Here is a 17232-nt window from a genome sequence, read left to right as displayed (position 1 = left end):
CAATAACTAGTATTTATGCAGGTGACATGATCAGCTGTGTCACCTTTAGTAAGTTTCTTAACATATCTCTGAACCTCAATTTCCTCATCTTCAAAATGAACACAATGATGGCACCAATCTTCAAGCCTCATTGTGATGCTAAATGAGAGACGTAAGTGATGTGTTTAGCACCATGTGCAGTACACAGCAGGAATTTCACTAAAGGAAGCTAAAACCACCTGAATGTGCCAGGTGAGAGGCCCACCTGTGGTGAACATTTCTACCACCATCAGCCATTCAGGGCTCAAGCCAACATATGCCAGCCACATCCTGGACTCTCAGACCTTAGCTGAGAGTCGCTGGCCTCAGAAGGCCTTGCAGAGGCTCAATTTTTCAGATTGAAGAAGCAAGCTGTGTGCGTGAGTTACATGAAACTAAAAAGTGAAAAGTACACACACACATTTTTTGAAAAACTCCTACAACCCAGCCTACCATGGAGCCTGAAATTCCTTAATTCATTCACTCCATAAGGTCCTTTATTCATTTTAAATGAGCTTAATAAATGATTATATGGAATCGAGGAACCACCAGCTACTTAACGCTTGATGATAATAATCACATTATCAGAGAGTCAACACTAGCTTGTGCGCATCGGCATCTGGGCCCTGTAATCATTGCTAATCCTCCCAACCATACAAGGTAGATATTGTGCCCATTCTGAGATGAGAGCACTGAGACTCAGAGAGACTACGTCTGTGCTCATGGCCAAAGAGCTTGTAAGTGGAGCAGGAATTCAAACCTAGCTCTGCTAGCTCCAAAGCCTATACATTCTGCCACGTGTTCTGCTACACCATGCTACCGCTTCCTTCACAAGATCAGTTCTACAGATAATACATTGGCACCAATCCTGGCAGAGCAGTTGGGGAGAGGCTTGAAGAAATAAAATCAAACACAAGTTAAATGTATGTGGCAGCCAACCTCCAAGACAGCCCCCAGTGAACTCTGACTCCTGGTGTCACGCCCATGTGCAGTTCCCTCCCACAGCGTATCAGGGTTGGGCTGTGAGACCAACAGAACACGTCAGGAGTGACGGTACGTCATTTCTGAGGCTAGGTTATAAAAGGCATTGTGGATTCTGCCCTGGACTCTTTCAGACCACTGATGGAAGCCAGCTACCATATCTTGAGGACACTCAGGCAGCCCAGTAGAGAGGCCCATGTTGCAAAAAACTGTTGCTTCCTGCCAACAGCCATATGAGTGACCATACCAGAAGCAGATCTCCAGCCCCAGCTAAGCCTGCAGATGGCTGCTCCCCCGGCCAGCACTTTGATGCCAGCCTTGTGAGAGACCCTGAGCCAGCCCCACCCAGCCAAGCTGCTCCCCAATTCCTGACCCTCAGAAACTATGTGAGATAATCAATGTTTGTCGTTTTAAGCTGCTCGATTTTGTTATGCAGCAATAAATAACTAACAGCGTAAATATCAGACGAAAGTCAGGACTTAAAGAAAGTCTTAGCTAAGGGGAGTGGAGATGGGTGGCAACCAAAGGATTATAAAAACGTTTGGAGCGTGAGGAGAGACAAAAAGGAGAGGTCAGCTGAAGTGAGAAAAATAGTATTATAGAAGTATTAGCAAATACTTATATAGCACTTCTTATGTAGTGTTCCACATGCTGTTAATATATCCGCTCATTTAGCCCTCGGGACAATTCTATAAAGCAGTAGTAGAGTTATCCTCATTTTACAGACAAGGAAATTGAGGCACAGAAGATAAGTAATTTGCTGGGGTCACTCAGCTGGTAAGTGGTAAAGCTGGAATCCACCCCAGGCATGCACTCCAACTTCTGCCCTCTTAGCCACCCCACACACTGCCTCTCAGCTCTAGGGGAAAGGGGCAGCTACCGAGGCCTCCATGTCGGGCAGCGGGCTGAGGGAATCCTGGGCTCTTGGTCTAGATTCTTTGATTACTGTTTTCATAAAGATAATAACAAAGCCTATTGAACAGTGATGCCGCAATGATTCCATGTAATCCCTAGCATACTCCCAGGAGAGAGGCAGAAGCGCTGCTATTGTCTCCACTGTACAGAGGACACGACTGAGGCCTGGAGATGCTATGGAACCACTTGGACTCCTGAAGTTGAAATGAAATGAGTTTTCTTGGCAAATTGGGGGCTTTTCCAACTTTAAGTAGCAAATTCTGACATGTTGCAACTCCCTCGTTTACCTTTCCCACTGACGTTTGCATTTACCTATTTTCATTTCAGATTCCATGGACTGAACAAACCAACCAAAGAGGAAGCAGCCCCATGAGAAGAACATAAGGTTAGGTACCAACTTAATTTCAACCAGAAGAAAGTACATTCACAGCAAGACACAATCACAGTAATCTTCAAAACCAATTTAAGCAAACCGGAGCGGCACAATGGACGCCAGAGCTCGGGGCCTCTTTCGAGAGAGAAGATGGCTTGAAATAACTACCACCAGCCCCACCAAATACATAATTAAACTAAATATGCATGCATATTGTTCAGAAATAGTCATTATAATAGCCTCCAAAGAAAAATTTGTTTTTTTTCTAGTCAATTGAATAAAAACACATTACTGCTTTTCTTCCCCAACAATATAGCAATTGTGAAGCCCAGGGAAATGCAGCAAAGCTAACGTCCAACGTTAAAAGATGAATGTACCAATGACAAAAAGCTGGGTAGTTTCAGACAAACCTAACAGTTACAACATCTCAGGCATCATTTTCTCTTGCTCCACAATCCGGCTGCCCCACGCACAGCCATTTCCTCTGAACTGCAAATCTACGGGGGCCTCACATCATCGAATCACGGGGTACTTGCTGTTCTGTTCGGACCAGAATTTCTTTTATTTGCGGGGGGGAAACTGGGGTCTGATCCCCACGTTCTCTCCCAGACGGATCAGGAGGAGCGCCCCTTCCGGGCAGGGCGTTGGTCCCCGGGGCATCTGTGGAGAAGGCCGCTCCCACCCCACTCGTGGGCGCAGCGGGGACGGTCGCGGCGGCGGCCTGCCGGGGCGCGGGTTTCAATCCTGCTTGTCCGCTGCGCTGTCAATCAGAAATTCGTGAAGAGGCGCCCACCGACAGTTCTCAGCGGCCGGCATGTTCCCCGCTCCCTCTCCTCTTTTGGGTTCACGCTCATACAGATTTTGAGCCTGCTGTTTTTTCATCATAGAGTGATGAAATGAAACTTTTTCATTTTTCACTGGTTTTGTTGATTTTTTTCTCCCTGCTTTATCCTTCCAAGACTATCATAGAAAATACAGTATTCAACACGAATCTCCCAGAGGGCTTCTTGCCGGTGGTTTCAATATATACTATTCTGTATTTCATTTATTTTCCTTCCCCTTACCTTTAGACCCCTCCAGCTACATCCTGCCAATCCCTATGGCAATGCCAAAACATCTGTACTCCATCTTCATCTCTATTTCTGACCATATATTTGACTTCTTCTCAGAGCCCCGAAGCCTTAACGAATTATCAACAGGAAATTGAATTGTTCTCCCCGCGTCAGAGTGCTCCCTAATTTTGTCACCAAATTATATTTGCAGGGCCCTCACATGCTGGATTTTAGGACCCCCCTGATTTCAAATAGTCTGCTTCAGACCAGTGGTTCTAAGCTTTGGTTTGGAAAATCAGATCATAGCATGCTGCCAGAAGCCGCTCAAATGAACTTATTTTAAGTAATTATTGTATTGACATCCTTTACCTTTGCTCACTCAGAAAGCTATCAGCACTAGAAAAATACCTATTTCAATTAGAAATTGCACCTTTATTTTTTGTAAACTGAAAGGAAACCTTACTTACTTCAGGGCAAACTGGAGACAAGGGCCCAGGCCCACTTGGGATCTGTCAGTATCTGTGCCACGCCCCCATCAGCACCAGCACCCAGGCTCGACTCCAGCCCTCAGTGTGCTTGTAGATGCACATGCGTGCACCCACACACAATGGCTAGCCCTTATTCATCCTCAGACTCAGAGAAGCCGCAGCAGTGATGGCATGAGGGCATTAAGTGATGATTCTTTTCTCTCTACTTTCTGCAAGTCCTGGGTTCATGTTTTTCAGATTTAGCCACTCCTGGTAAGCACTGTCCTCACTCTGTCCACTTACAAGGAACACCCAAGGCAACTGGCAATGTGTTATCAGTATTTTGGCAGCTTCCCACAAACACACACACAAATATGAGAATATTATGGTTTTCCATGAAATCTCTCCGTAAAGAAGGATGTTGGTTGGCACAAAAAGCATTGGTATACGCAGCAATCTTTAAATTAGAAACTGAAGGAGTTTTCTTCCAAGGATTACTTTAAGGGACATTGGAGCTACAGTATTTGCTAAGTGGCAGCCTAAACTAGGGTGTGAGTATAACTAAAGAACCAAGCAAACAATCGGTCACCTGTAAACTAAGGACAGCCTGTGGGGAAGGGGGAAGGAGGAGGATAAAGTATTAACAACTGACGCCTATAGTCACAAATCCCGTGCTGGGCACTGTGCTGAGCACAGCATAAGCGTTCTCTCGTCATCCTTACCACAGCCCTGTGAGATGGGTCCTATGGTCAAACGCGTTTCCTGGATGGGGAAACTGAGGCATTAGGAGGTCGAACATCCACGTAGGAAGCAGTGGAGCCAGTCTAGAACCCCACATTGTCTGCCTCCAATGCCCCAGTTTTTAATCACTCTATTATTCTACGTGTCAATCTTGACTCAGCACAGTCCAGGGGAGAGGTTCTTATGCCCCTGGATTCCAGCTTGTTCAGCTGACCGTCCTTTGCTTTGATTCTCTATCCACCAAGTAACCTGCAGGTTGTAATTTGGCCTTTCTGGTATCATGACAACAGGGAGAGTTTTGTGAGTCCGTACGAGAGTAGTTTCTCCCTGTAACATGGTGACTTGGCAGTTTCCCTCCTACCTCAGCCTCCTAAACATTCAGTTACCAAGAGTCAGGTCCCTCCAAACTGGGACCAAATCCTGGAATGCTCCAGCTCCATCCAGCCCTCCTTTGTATGGAATCTCCACCATTTCCAACCTCCAATCTTTAGTTTTCCATAAACACCACACCTCAATTTTTCTCTTTTGTTGGCAAATGCCAACTCTTGTTAACACTTTGAGAGCCTCACTCTCCATCACTCTATGTGCCTTTTTCCTTTCGTCTCCATATAAATATGTTTTCTTTAAAGCCAAAGTCTCCCCATTATCAATGCTCCTTGAAACTGGTTGACTCATATATACCAATTGTATCAGTATCACCACAATATCGGCTCACCTTCGTCCAGTTTCTGGGCTCTATCAAGAGGAAATAAGTAATATTTGAGGTAGTCCCTTGATCACTATGCTAACAAAATCCTGTATATACACACACACATACATACATATATTGTTTTATATATATATATAAAATACATTACATATAGCATCTACGCATAAAATACATTTTCATGTATCTGTTTTATCTAAGAGAAAGACTCTGCCAGGCACTGAGCTTTGACCATGTCCTGGACAGGTCATGTCCCAAAAGCCAGTCCTGCGCATATCCCTTCTGAGAACCCATCAATGCAGGCATAGTCTGATTCCATGGGAAGGGTCTGGGACCCAAAGGAGCTGATCTTAACACTCAACACCACTTACGAGGGCCTGATGGGAAAAAGTGAGCTTGGCCCATCAGAGCGCTCTCTCGGCAATTTGTCTGGGAAACACTGGGAGACAGGGTCATGAGCCATGGTGCTGAGGGTCAAAGGGGGCATGAGGCTGGGCTTGGGCCAGGACAAGCCATGTGTACACAGACACTGTGAGGGTAGAAAGTCACAGTTGGCTAACGAACATCAAGAAGCTGCTTGGAACAGAGGAGACAGGAGTGGAGTAGACACATGTGGAGAGCATGTGCCACGTATTTCTGGTTTTCGGCATTATAGATGTGATGGGAAAAAAATAGAGGAGGCCTGGGGCTTGGGAGGAGAGACAGAAGGGGATGCCAGCATCCAGGAAGTTAGAAATGAGTAAATGACTGGCCCAACCAGAGGTGCGATGTGGAATCCTGTCACTTTGCTTTAAGCATCTGTATGCCATAGTCCTTTAAAAAAAAAAAAAAAAAAAGCAACACTGATACCCTCTATAATACACATAATGTCCTAAATCCTCACCAAGGAAAAACTTGTGCACAGGGCAGTCAAGCTTCTCACCTAGTCTCAACTAGAGCAAGAAAGAATCTTTCCTGTACCACGTGCGGATCTATATTTTGTTCTGATGACAAGATTCATGTAGCTGATCACATACCAGACAAAGGGAACACAGCACTGCAATGGTCTTTAAGTTTTACTGGTGTAAGTAGAATGAACAGAGGCCTGATCTCCTCTCCATTTTTCTAGACATAGTCATCAGTCAACACACTGCATTATTGCCAGTCAAAAACCTCCTGTCACTGCCCATTAGCACCAAGCACCATGCACAGTCCTCACCTTAATTCTGAGCTTCTGCAATTTTATCCCAACCCTGATCCAGGAATGGGTGTGAAACTTTTCCGTAAGCCCTCCAATTTATAGGAAGTTTCCCTTTCCATGTAAAGCAAATTCGTTTATTTTCTATTATAGCTGCTAACATGAGCCTTTCCCCATTCTTGCTGAAACCTGTATTTTCACTGGGGAAGCTGGACATCGAAGGGGTTACTAAAAGGAAAAGTCGAAAGTAAAATTAAAACACATTTTTCAGGCCCTGCAAAGTGCACAAAAATGGCTTCTTGTCTTAGTAGAGCTGCGAACACAGCCATGAAAATGTAGCGCTTGGCATGTGGCCCATGTGTCTCATTATTTTACAGTTATACCTGGACGCCAAACATCAGTGTTGGCACGAAAGCCTACGGAGTTGGCGAGTGTTTAAAATACTTCATGTCAGCCTTCCGCTGAAGGTCAAATGAAGAGGAGATGAGTCCTTGCACACAGTATGCATTTCTCCTAACTGGCCAGCAACAAGTCACAGGAAAGAGTCAAACAGGTACTTACTATTTATAACTCATGGCCACGTCCACAAAATACTTTCTTCTCTGTCTATAGACGTTGTCCTTAAACCCCTTAAACAGAAAAGAGAGTAAGTTCTTTAACAGAGTGCCAAAAAAATTAGTTGCAGAGGCCTAAAAGAAAATCACTGTGGTGTTTACTTTGTTTGATCCGAATGTAAATTTTATCCTCCGATGACCATCTTGATGACAGGCAGAAGTGAATTGTGCTTATAGTAAAACCTCATTAAATTTGGGCTGTACTAATTCAGGATGTGTGGAAATTCAGGCTGAAGTTTACCTTTCCACTAAGTGGGCAGAATGGCTTAGTTAAGCAAATTGATGCTGTGAACAATATCCTTTGCTTTTAAAGTATCATTTGTATGTAATTGATCTTAATCACAAATTAATCTTATCCTGTTCGTTAAAACAGGTCTCTTTAATGAGGTTATTTCGTAAGTTAATTTATATGAAATTGCTTTGTGTAAATGACCAATAAATGTACCTTTATTTAAAATTCTATCCTTCAAAATAATCATCAAGTCCCCAATTAGTACGAATTAAAGAGGTTTTGTGTATAGCCACACAATGCAAATAGATTTAAACAGATTCATGCACAGGATGGCAGGCTAGCTCTGTTCCACTCTGAGTTCCCATCATTCTGATCAGTCTTTAGCAACTTGAAGAGTTTATTTGTCATCAGGGGCTTGGGGAATTAAACATCCTGTCTGTCATTCCTCAGTCAAGTGGGATCCTTCTGAGAAGATTTCTTGGTTTACTCAAGAATCTCTCCTCTTGTCAACAGACTTTCCATTTTCCTTTCCTTCAGGTACTTTTAGACAAGCAATCCTTCCTAAAGTTGTTTCTTCAAATTGCTGGAAGCCCAGAAGGAATTGTTTCAATTTAACTTCTTACCACTGCAACTTCAAAGAATAACCAGGAAGCAGCGGTCATCTCAAGAATGGAGTCCAGGCCAAAAGACAGGCCTGGGTCACGGGCTCTGAGGAGAAGTGGGGCAGGACCACAAAGGCCTAGAGTGCCTCCCCGCAGCTAAGATCCTTCGTAGTGGAACCTCAAACTCATAGAAAATTGTTCCATCCTCTCTTCTGGTTGAAGGAGAACTGGCCTTGAGGCAGGAAATCTTCACAGAAATGAAGAACTTCCATTACGAACAGCCTTTCTCTCAGGAATGACAAGATTCATTAATGGGGGAGGGATAGAGAGTGCCACGGTCACCCAAACACCCTGCAGAAATGAAGGATCCCGCCCCAGAAGCAAGCACTTCCTTTCTTCTGCTGAATTGGGAGTTTTTAAACTAGGTTCAGAGGCAGGCTTGTGAAGCCTTAAAATGTGTATATGCAAGATTTTGTGACCAGAGTTACCACATTCGCAAATGAGTGTATGACCTAAGAAAAGGGTCTCCTGCTTTAGAGAGGGCAGATATGGTCATGCCAGGGAGTATGAGCGTCCACACTCACTAGTCTTACCAGGCAACCTGGGACGGTCGGACTGAGAAGTTCCCAGCACCTTTATTACTCAGAAAGAAAGCCAGCCGCAAGGAAAGGAAAAGAGCCATGGGAAAGCGCGGCATCTGTCCCCAGTTCCTGCCTAACCAAGTACCATGGTAACAGCATAGTAATCTGCTGGACTTCCCAAAGAATCTTGGCTGTCTCTCCTCAGCAAACACCTGCACATTTTCTAGGCGTGCAAGACAGTGATTTACTCATCATGCCTCATTAGCCTAGTGTGACGGTGATTACACAAATGTGGTACGCGATTCAGAGCTTCCAGGATTGAGCCGTGGACTGGCAAAATCAAACAGGGGTGCTAGCTCCACTACGATTACAGAGACACAGCATCCCTTGGCCATCCATGCTGGACTGAAGCCAGGGATAAGGTTACCAGATATAATACAGGACACCCATGCGATATTTGGGGCATACTTATACTAAAAAAAGTATTCACTGTTTATCTGAAATTCCAATTTAATTGAGCATCCTATATATTTATTTGCTAAATCTGGCAACACTGGCATCCAGAGAATATCTGCTACACACCCACTCTTCCTCTCTCAGTCTTAATCAAGGGGAGCTGAAGACCTAGCCGGCACCCTAAAGTGCTCAGCTAAATGTGCGTTGGCACTCAAGTAGCTCTCCCAAAGAGGGCAACACCGGTGGAATATTATATCACCTGGGAGCTTTAACTACTACTCTGAACCTAAACACATTCCCGGAGTTTCTGATTTAGGCACTCTGAGGTGACACCGTGGCTTCAGTATATTTTTCAGTTTCCCACAGATTATTGGAATGGAAAGCTGGGGCTGTGAGTCACTGCCTAGGATATTACTTCTCAAACTTTAGAGCTCATCAGAATCTCCTGCAAATCCTTTTAAGTGCAGATTCCAGGGTCCACCCCTGAAAGTTCTGACTCAGCAGGCTCCAGGAGCCTTAAGGTATTGCATTTTTAACCAGCACTGCTGTGGCAAACCTTGAGCCACACTTTGAAAGATTCCCCTAGTCTAGATCCTTGCTACTCAAAGTGTAGTCCTCAGACCTCCGAGGAAGCCTCAACTGGGAGTTTGCGAGAAATGCAGAATCTCAGGACCCCATCCGCGTTTTGTAAAGATCCTCCAGGTGATTTGTCTGTCCGTCAAAGTTGGAGAGGCACTGACCTAGATAGGTATTTAACCATTTCTAGAGAGCCTCAGCACCCTGACTCTGGTATTCCAAGCCCCTTCTGAGCCGTCTAGCACAATACTCCCTGTCTCAGGACTGGGATCATTCCCGGGCACAAAATGTGCTTGGACAACTTTTTCCATCCTCCTCAAATAATAACTTATAAAAACACCAACTTACCGCTATAAAACTTTGCATAATGAACATTTGGTGTGCTTATAAAAAAAATATATGGTTAAAAAAGAAAAAAATGACAATAAAGTAGGAGATTGCTAAGTACTTGCAATTATTTCAAGTGGCTGCACAGAAAATAAGAGAAAGTATCATAAGGTGGGTGTAATTAGGAGCAATGAAACAAAATTCAGCCCAGGGAAATTTACTCTGGGTATCAGAATAAATTTTTTCACAACAAGGTCTGTGGTTCCTGTGGTTGTTCCGTTAAAATGGCTGATCTCTTTTCTCCAGGTTGAGTAATTTTCAAACTAGACTAAGGGGAGCATTTGGAAATAGGAGGTTAGCGAGAAATCCTTTTCTGTCCAGGCATTGATCTGGATGATTTAATACAGCATTCCCATTCTGGAGTTAAGCATTTCATCTTGCCAAAATGCTTTCCGGTTGTTTTATTAACTAGGCTTTTCAAATGCCCCTTTGAGGTCAATAAGAATTTTATTTCCGCTTTTTCCATAAAGAATTTGAGGTGCAGAGGTAGAGGGCCTTGCCCAGGGACATCCTGCAAGCTAACAGCTGCTATCTGGGCAGCCCTGTTACTGTTCACCTCTACATCAGGCTTCCCTGCTCATTCTGACTCTTCCAGAAGTGGGGAAGGGGCAGACAACAAATGGGTGATTATTAAAGGCACTTTTGAGTGTTTTTCTAGTATTCAGGATCCTTACCCGTGAAATACTGAATTCTGAAATTTTAGGCTATGCCGGCAAACACAACACGCTGTGTCTTTGAATTAATTCTGATTTTTTTAAAAAGCGCAATTAAATTAGGGCTGTTAGACCATCTGTTTAAACGGTATGTTATGAATTGTTTGAATTGGTATATTATGCCAAATGACTGACTTGACTGAAAATTTCCCTCTTGTGGAAGTCATCATAGTTTCCTTTAAAGGCAAGTGTGGGCTTGTTAAAACAAGCTTCCAGGCAACGCGGATGCAGCAGCCCTGAGACCACACTTAGAGAACCACTGCATAGAGTGTAGTCCTACTCTCAGATTTCCGGATTTCTCCCATTTAAATAAAATCTCTAAACCATTACCCTCAGACCACAAAGTCCTCTATAAGCATGACCAATCTGCTTGGGTTTCACCCTTTTATCTGCCTAGTTTTAGACAACAGGCACCGGGGGGAAAAAATGCTTGTAACAAAATAATTGTACATTGCTTCCTTCTCCCAGACTATTAACCGTACTTCATTCTGACCATAAAGAAGCTCCAGGACTCTTGTGTTAAATAAAAACTGATGCAAAGGGAGAGGGAGGGAATAATGGGAAATGCTTACCTGTGTATTATATTTCTTGAAAGGTAACGTTTTTACTGGAGTAGAGGAGAGATGGTGGTAAATAGATTTAGGGTAGAGGTGGGAAGAGATGCATCTTCCATCACGGCCTTATTCTAAAACCCTATGCCCTTCCATTGAGACTGAACCACCACATTTCTCTGCTCCTAACTAACTACCTTCAGTAGAGGAAAATAGCAAGGAGAATTTTATTCTCTCTCTGAGCCCCATAATGCCTAGGCCTCTCTAGTTTCCAAAAGGGGCGATCAATTTCAGTTCATCATTTTTCCAAGGGTCACTATCTGCAAGTATATCTCAAGCTGTCTAATTCTACAGAAATATTCTCCAAGGTTTAGAATCTCCTCCTCTAACCAATCCTTTTAAAAATAAATGCTATAAGGAAATGTCATCCTTCTAACCTGCTTCCAGCCAAGGCATATGTACAGGAAAGCATTATCATTTGAAAGTCTGCTCTCAGTTGTGGGGAATAAATAACAAACTGCTCTACAATAAGGCATCACAGCACAGAACATGGCACCCTGCCTGGCACATGGATAGTCCTGGAAGAGCATGTGAGGAATGGATTTTACTGAACACTTACTGGGTGATCGGCATCGAGCTCAGAACCATACATGAGAACTCTGTGAGAGCATTTGTCTAACTCCGAGATCTTCCGGGGGAACCAGGGCACATCCTCTAGCTCTGTTGAAAACACAGTGCACGTTCACAAATATTAGCTCACAGATTGTGTTTTCTCCTTCGCAACATTTGTCAGATTGCAAAATCCCCCAACAAGCAAAACCTGGCCTTGCCTTCTTCCTCTGTCCAAATGTTCTCTGGTGGATTCAATGTCACAATTGTGGTTTGAAATTTCAACAACTGAATGAGCTCATTGAATTCTGTTTTGCCACACTCACAATCCACGAAGATTTCAACCTCTGAACTTCTTCGCCGGGATTTCCTGGACTCAATATGAACCATGTTGACATGCTTTTCCTGTAGAAATATAAGCAACATCTCTAAATCATCTTCAATAAGGAAACAATAAAAGGGATGCCATGGACTGGTCTTGTTCAACTCGTAAGCAACAAGGTGCCAAGTGCCCACAAAAGAGGGAAAGACAATCTCCTTGCTCTTTGGTTGACTAAAACATGGAAATGTTTATAACCATTGTCCCTATTAATAATAACAGAGACTGTATGTAGGTTTTCCTGTCTCCTTGAAAAAAAGAAGGGAGCATTAAGTTACATAAAGAGACCCATAAAATGTACTATGATTATGAGCATCATCATTTCCCAGAGTGGTCCCCATCCCACTGGTATTGTGCCTGATTATTTGGGGGGGTTTGGGAGGGATTAGTTTATCATATGCCATGTAATCCTCAGGTTTATTTGTTTATTTTTATATGTTTAAAAAATCATAACTCAAACTCGAACCCCTGATTTTATAGTGTTATAGAGTTTCCTTTTGAAATAAAGCTTAAAAATAAGATAATCTTTGAAAAAATAAGTAAATAGTACAAACAGTAGGCAAATGAGGCATAGATTGGGAACATCATATGAAAATGACTGAAATTTGGGAAACGCTGGCCAAAGTGTGGCCCACACTGAAAAGGAAAAGAAGAGGAGAATTTTCAGCACAGGAGCAGGACAGGTAGTTTCTGATGCCAGAGTAAGTTGAAATCAAACAGCATCCTCCCTGTATTAAAAACTTAGCCCTGTGACCAGGAAACTAAATGATCTATTTCTACTTTTATTAATCTTCGCACTAATGCCGTATTTCCTAAATTGGCAGATAATAAAGGTAAGACTAATATTAAGCTCAAGATTCAAGCATCTTCACACATATTGTGTCACTTTGGCCTTTCAGTGTCTTTTGGTTGAAGCAGAGTAAATATTTTTAGACAAGGAAACTGAGGGCCAGATGCGTGAAGTGGTTTAGCCGAGACTCCATGACGATCTGATGGCCAAGTGAGAACTCTGGGCTGCCAACTCCTTCTCCAGGGATTTCCACTGCACCCAGCTGTCTAAGTGAATGTGTCTGCCTTGGGCACTGTGTGGAGACAATGCTGGATGATATAATTATGTGTAAAATATTTTCCTAGATTTCCATTACCACTGCTTATGGTGCCTGATCCTTTCTTCAAGGTCAAGAGAAAACAGGAAATATTTGCCAAATCAGGCTGCTAATTCCCCCTCATCAAAAAAGCATCACAATAATGCCTCATATCTGTACACTTTACAAAGCGCTTTCACTCGTATTATTTCATTACAACACCTTGTTGGGTAGGAATTATTATTGCTGTTTTACAAATGAAGAAATGGAGCCTAGGAAGCAGCTAGTGATTAACCAAGCCAGGAGAACACAGGTCTGAATCCTCCGACTGCCGTTCCAACCCTCTTCCCCCAGTACCAGCATCCCACAGCACTGAAGGTGCCTGAAGCACGGAAGGTGCTTGCTGAAGCGTACGGAAGCATCCAGTTTACCCTGGCAAGGAGGCAATAGTCTTTCTGGATTTTTCTAACCTCACCCTCAACCAGGCTCTCTCTTGAGGGTTCAAATCAACAGTTTGGGCCTGGGAAAAGGCTACTGCATTTCCATAAGATAAAGAGAGAGCTAGCCCCAGTTTATATATAAGGCGAGTGACTCATCCTTACAAAAGACACATTAAGTTCATGAGACAATGAAGTTTAGGGAAATACCAAGTGCCTACAGTCTTGTGTCTCATCTTATGCAATAAATGTGCTCCTAGGACATGTGCACTGTTCAAAGGTTAACAAATCAATTCAGGTTGCAGGGTCTTAATATTTACAAACACCCTGTTTGGCTCCTTTGTGTTTGCATTTCCAGGTGTGAGGCTCACATTTTTTAATTACTGACTTCCTCACCTGGCAACAGTCTGCAGAATGACAAATTGGCTAACTCTGAATTAATAAAATATAATTCACACAAATCTGCTTATTTCCTTGTTTGGCAAACAAATTCCCCTTGTAAAGCCTCATGAAGTTCAGTTTCTTTGAACCTTTCAACACATTGTCCAGAAATTGATTCACGAATGTTTCTTAACAGATGACAGGTTTGTAACCAGGCACACAGTCCCTTTTAAAGTGGTACAGTGATGTCTGACACTCACCTGGAAGAGTTTCAATGCCTTTACTAACCCACCCACTTCGTTCCGCAGGGAGAACACGACCGCCGTCTTGCCACTGTCAGGAGCAGTTTCACTTCTGCTGCTTCCCTTGTTGCCTTTTTTATCATCATTTTTGCCAGAGTTAGATTTATTTACCTTCAAGAAGGTGGAAACAATATATATATATATATATATATATAAGTTAGAATTCCAGAGTTCTCTATAATTAGATTTTTCTTCAGATATTCCATTTATATGCTGGAAGCCCCAGCAAGCACACAAACTCAAAACAAAGCTGCCATGTCACTCATACCTTTCAATCATAAATATTGGTCTAATTTACTCTGGGACACCATTTTCCAGTGCACTATTTTCATGTAGTAGTTGAAATGAAAAGGGGGTCATATTTGCTTCATTTTAATAGCAACAAAAATCTGACCCCACAAAGTATAAGTCTCATGTATGAGCAATTCCTGTCTTTCTAGGTTTACTTTATGGCATGAAATCTGATTTGTTAGCCTAGTTAAATCATATGGAAACTATATTAATTACTAAATATAACAAAAATAAGACCAAACGTATACTCTTCACAGTTATTTTACTTTCAATTATACCTTAAAAACAAAATATTAATTTCATTTTGAAAGTCATCAGGACATGCACTGATTTTGATAACCTTCCTTTCTGAAATTAGATCCACATTGTCAGTGTAAATATATCTGCAGAAGTTCAGCACAGAGGAAATGTATTCAGCTAAGGCTATCTGTGTCAGCAGACGATATCTGAAAAGTGTCTGTTAAAATTCACCCACAAATAAAAGAAAAGAAAAGAAGGAAGGGAGAAAGGAGGGCAGAAAAAACTAGCTAGCTAATCATTACGAGCAAAGAGTAGCATCTGAGAAACTGAAAAAGATTAACAGTTCATTAGCCATTCAAGATATTGTAGTACATGAGTAAGTAATGGCTCTTAGTCCCATTGGCTGAGGACAAAAAGGACAGATTCCAGAATCTTGGATCACATTGTCATAAATGCAGGATGAAACAGCTGGAAATTTTCATTTGGCAGAAAAAGCAAAATTAGGGTGTACTTTTTTGTGTTTTTTATATGCTAATGAAGAATTAGGCAAACAGAGAACTTCCACCCTGGCAATAGTGATATAGTACAATCACACCAATTATTACTTTCTCATGAAACTGAGAAATATAAATTTGATATGGAACCCAGTGAATAGTGATTTGCCCTTGCTTTCCTCTGGTTTCTTTGCTGGCTTTACTTTCACATGTTAGTATTGCCTTGCTCACTAGATTTATATGTCATAGAAATGGATGTTTTATTATTTATGCAGACATAGGTATTTGGCAGTATGTTTAGTCATTAAAACCTCAAATGTCTTAGTCCTCTCGACATCTGCCTCCTCCTTACGACACAACACACCGATCTTATATATTTCAGTAGTATTCTTTATAGGAAAAGGTCATACCTTAACCATAACTCTGAGTTTTCTTTGTTTTCCTTCTAGCAGTTCATTATGACTTCAAAATTCCTCAGCGTAATATCTCATCCAAATATTCATAATATTTAAATGTTAGAAAATCTATTTATAATTTTGGTCTCATTTTTGCAAATTGATTTAAATAGTTCTGCAAAACTTGCCTGATTACTTTTCAACATTTTTAGCAGTATAACATGCCAGTACAAGATGACTCTCTGTCGTGTATTTGGAGCTACAATAATAAAACAGATTTTTCTGTGATACAGACTGAATTGCAGTTGGTTGATAAACTCTGAGAGTACAGTAATGAAATATCATTTAATATTTTTAATGACTAGGAATCCGAATACATTTTCCTTTCATTGTCTTTTTTATTAAATCCTGTGACTATTACCTCAAAACAGGATCTAAAATCCAGCGAACTATTGCTCTTTTACCCTGTTAATATTTAAATACAAACAAATGCCTTAAACACTGAAGCAAGTGGCATATTGCTTTCATTACTCCAAAAATTAAACTGAAAAAAATGAAGCAATGAAAAGTGCAGAAAAACTTTTGAAAGGAACCCATCTTCCTTTTATTCCAATAACCAGCACCTATAGACAAGAAGAGAAAATATTGCCTCTCTGTTTAAAGACTAGGCTTTGTAGATGGAAGAGTGTATAGGAGACATCATAATCTTCCAGGAACCATAAAAATCTGTTTAATTTCTTCTCCTTATTTCTACTCACAATAAACAGCCTTTCAAAATTCTACAGTTTTTTTGGTTGTGAATAAAAGACATTGGTTCAGACAACCTCTCATTCTTGGTGTTCAGGAACTTCTTTACTTTCTACTTATAAACTTTGAGGAAAGGAAGTTTAGCACATATCCATCAGTACACACGCTTTACTTTACGGAGAGAGAAGGAATACTGAATGCAGACAAGAGGGAAGCAGGGCTCACAGATGAAAGAGGAAGGGCTGAGGTGTGTGTGCTTACTCTACACCAGTTGTCCATGTAGCAAGGATAAGATGGTCACTACCCTAGAAAACACTTCTCTAGAGAGTGCCAGCAACTCAGTACTCACTGTTAAGTTGCCAAGTAGCTGATGCTCTTCAGGCACCGCTGAATCCAGGGAAAACCCTCTCCTTGCCCAGTATTTACTGGAAAACATCATCATTGCCGGCTGCATGGATCCCAACGTGATTTTCTTTTTCCGCAGCAGGGGGACTAGCGGGGCAGTAGAGATTGGCGGAGATGGAGAGAGGAAGGGGCGCTGTCCAGAACTCTGGTGCTGAAGAAAGAGCAACGCGAATCCTCCCTTCTCCGGGCTCCTTTTTATGAGTGACTGGGAACTGATGGAAGGCTGATTAGAAAAAAACTCATTTCTGGCTGCCGATGGCCACAGTCAGATTACAGACCTGACGCCTGGGGTTATCTGTGCTTATGGTGCGATTTGTTTCACAGG

At 42.2% G+C, this 17232-nt stretch overlaps 1 protein-coding gene across 1 annotated transcript in view; it reads right to left on the bottom strand.

Annotated features, from left to right (window-relative positions):
- Window positions 1-16956, bottom strand: part of TPH2 (tryptophan hydroxylase 2) — a 112489-nt gene extending 95533 nt beyond the window's left edge. Inside the window, 5 exon segments of the mRNA NM_001081783.1 lie at window positions 6992-7059; window positions 11762-11862; window positions 11973-12156; window positions 14294-14446; window positions 16852-16956. Of these exon segments, the coding sequence (NP_001075252.1) occupies window positions 6992-7059; window positions 11762-11862; window positions 11973-12156; window positions 14294-14446; window positions 16852-16956 (611 nt within the window).
- Between the last annotated feature and the right edge of the window lie 276 nt (window positions 16957-17232).

This window comes from Equus caballus, chromosome 28 (assembly GCF_041296265.1).
Source record: "Equus caballus isolate H_3958 breed thoroughbred chromosome 28, TB-T2T, whole genome shotgun sequence".
NCBI classification, from domain to species: domain Eukaryota; kingdom Metazoa; phylum Chordata; class Mammalia; order Perissodactyla; family Equidae; genus Equus; species Equus caballus.
This window is presented reverse-complemented; position numbering and strand designations above follow the sequence as displayed.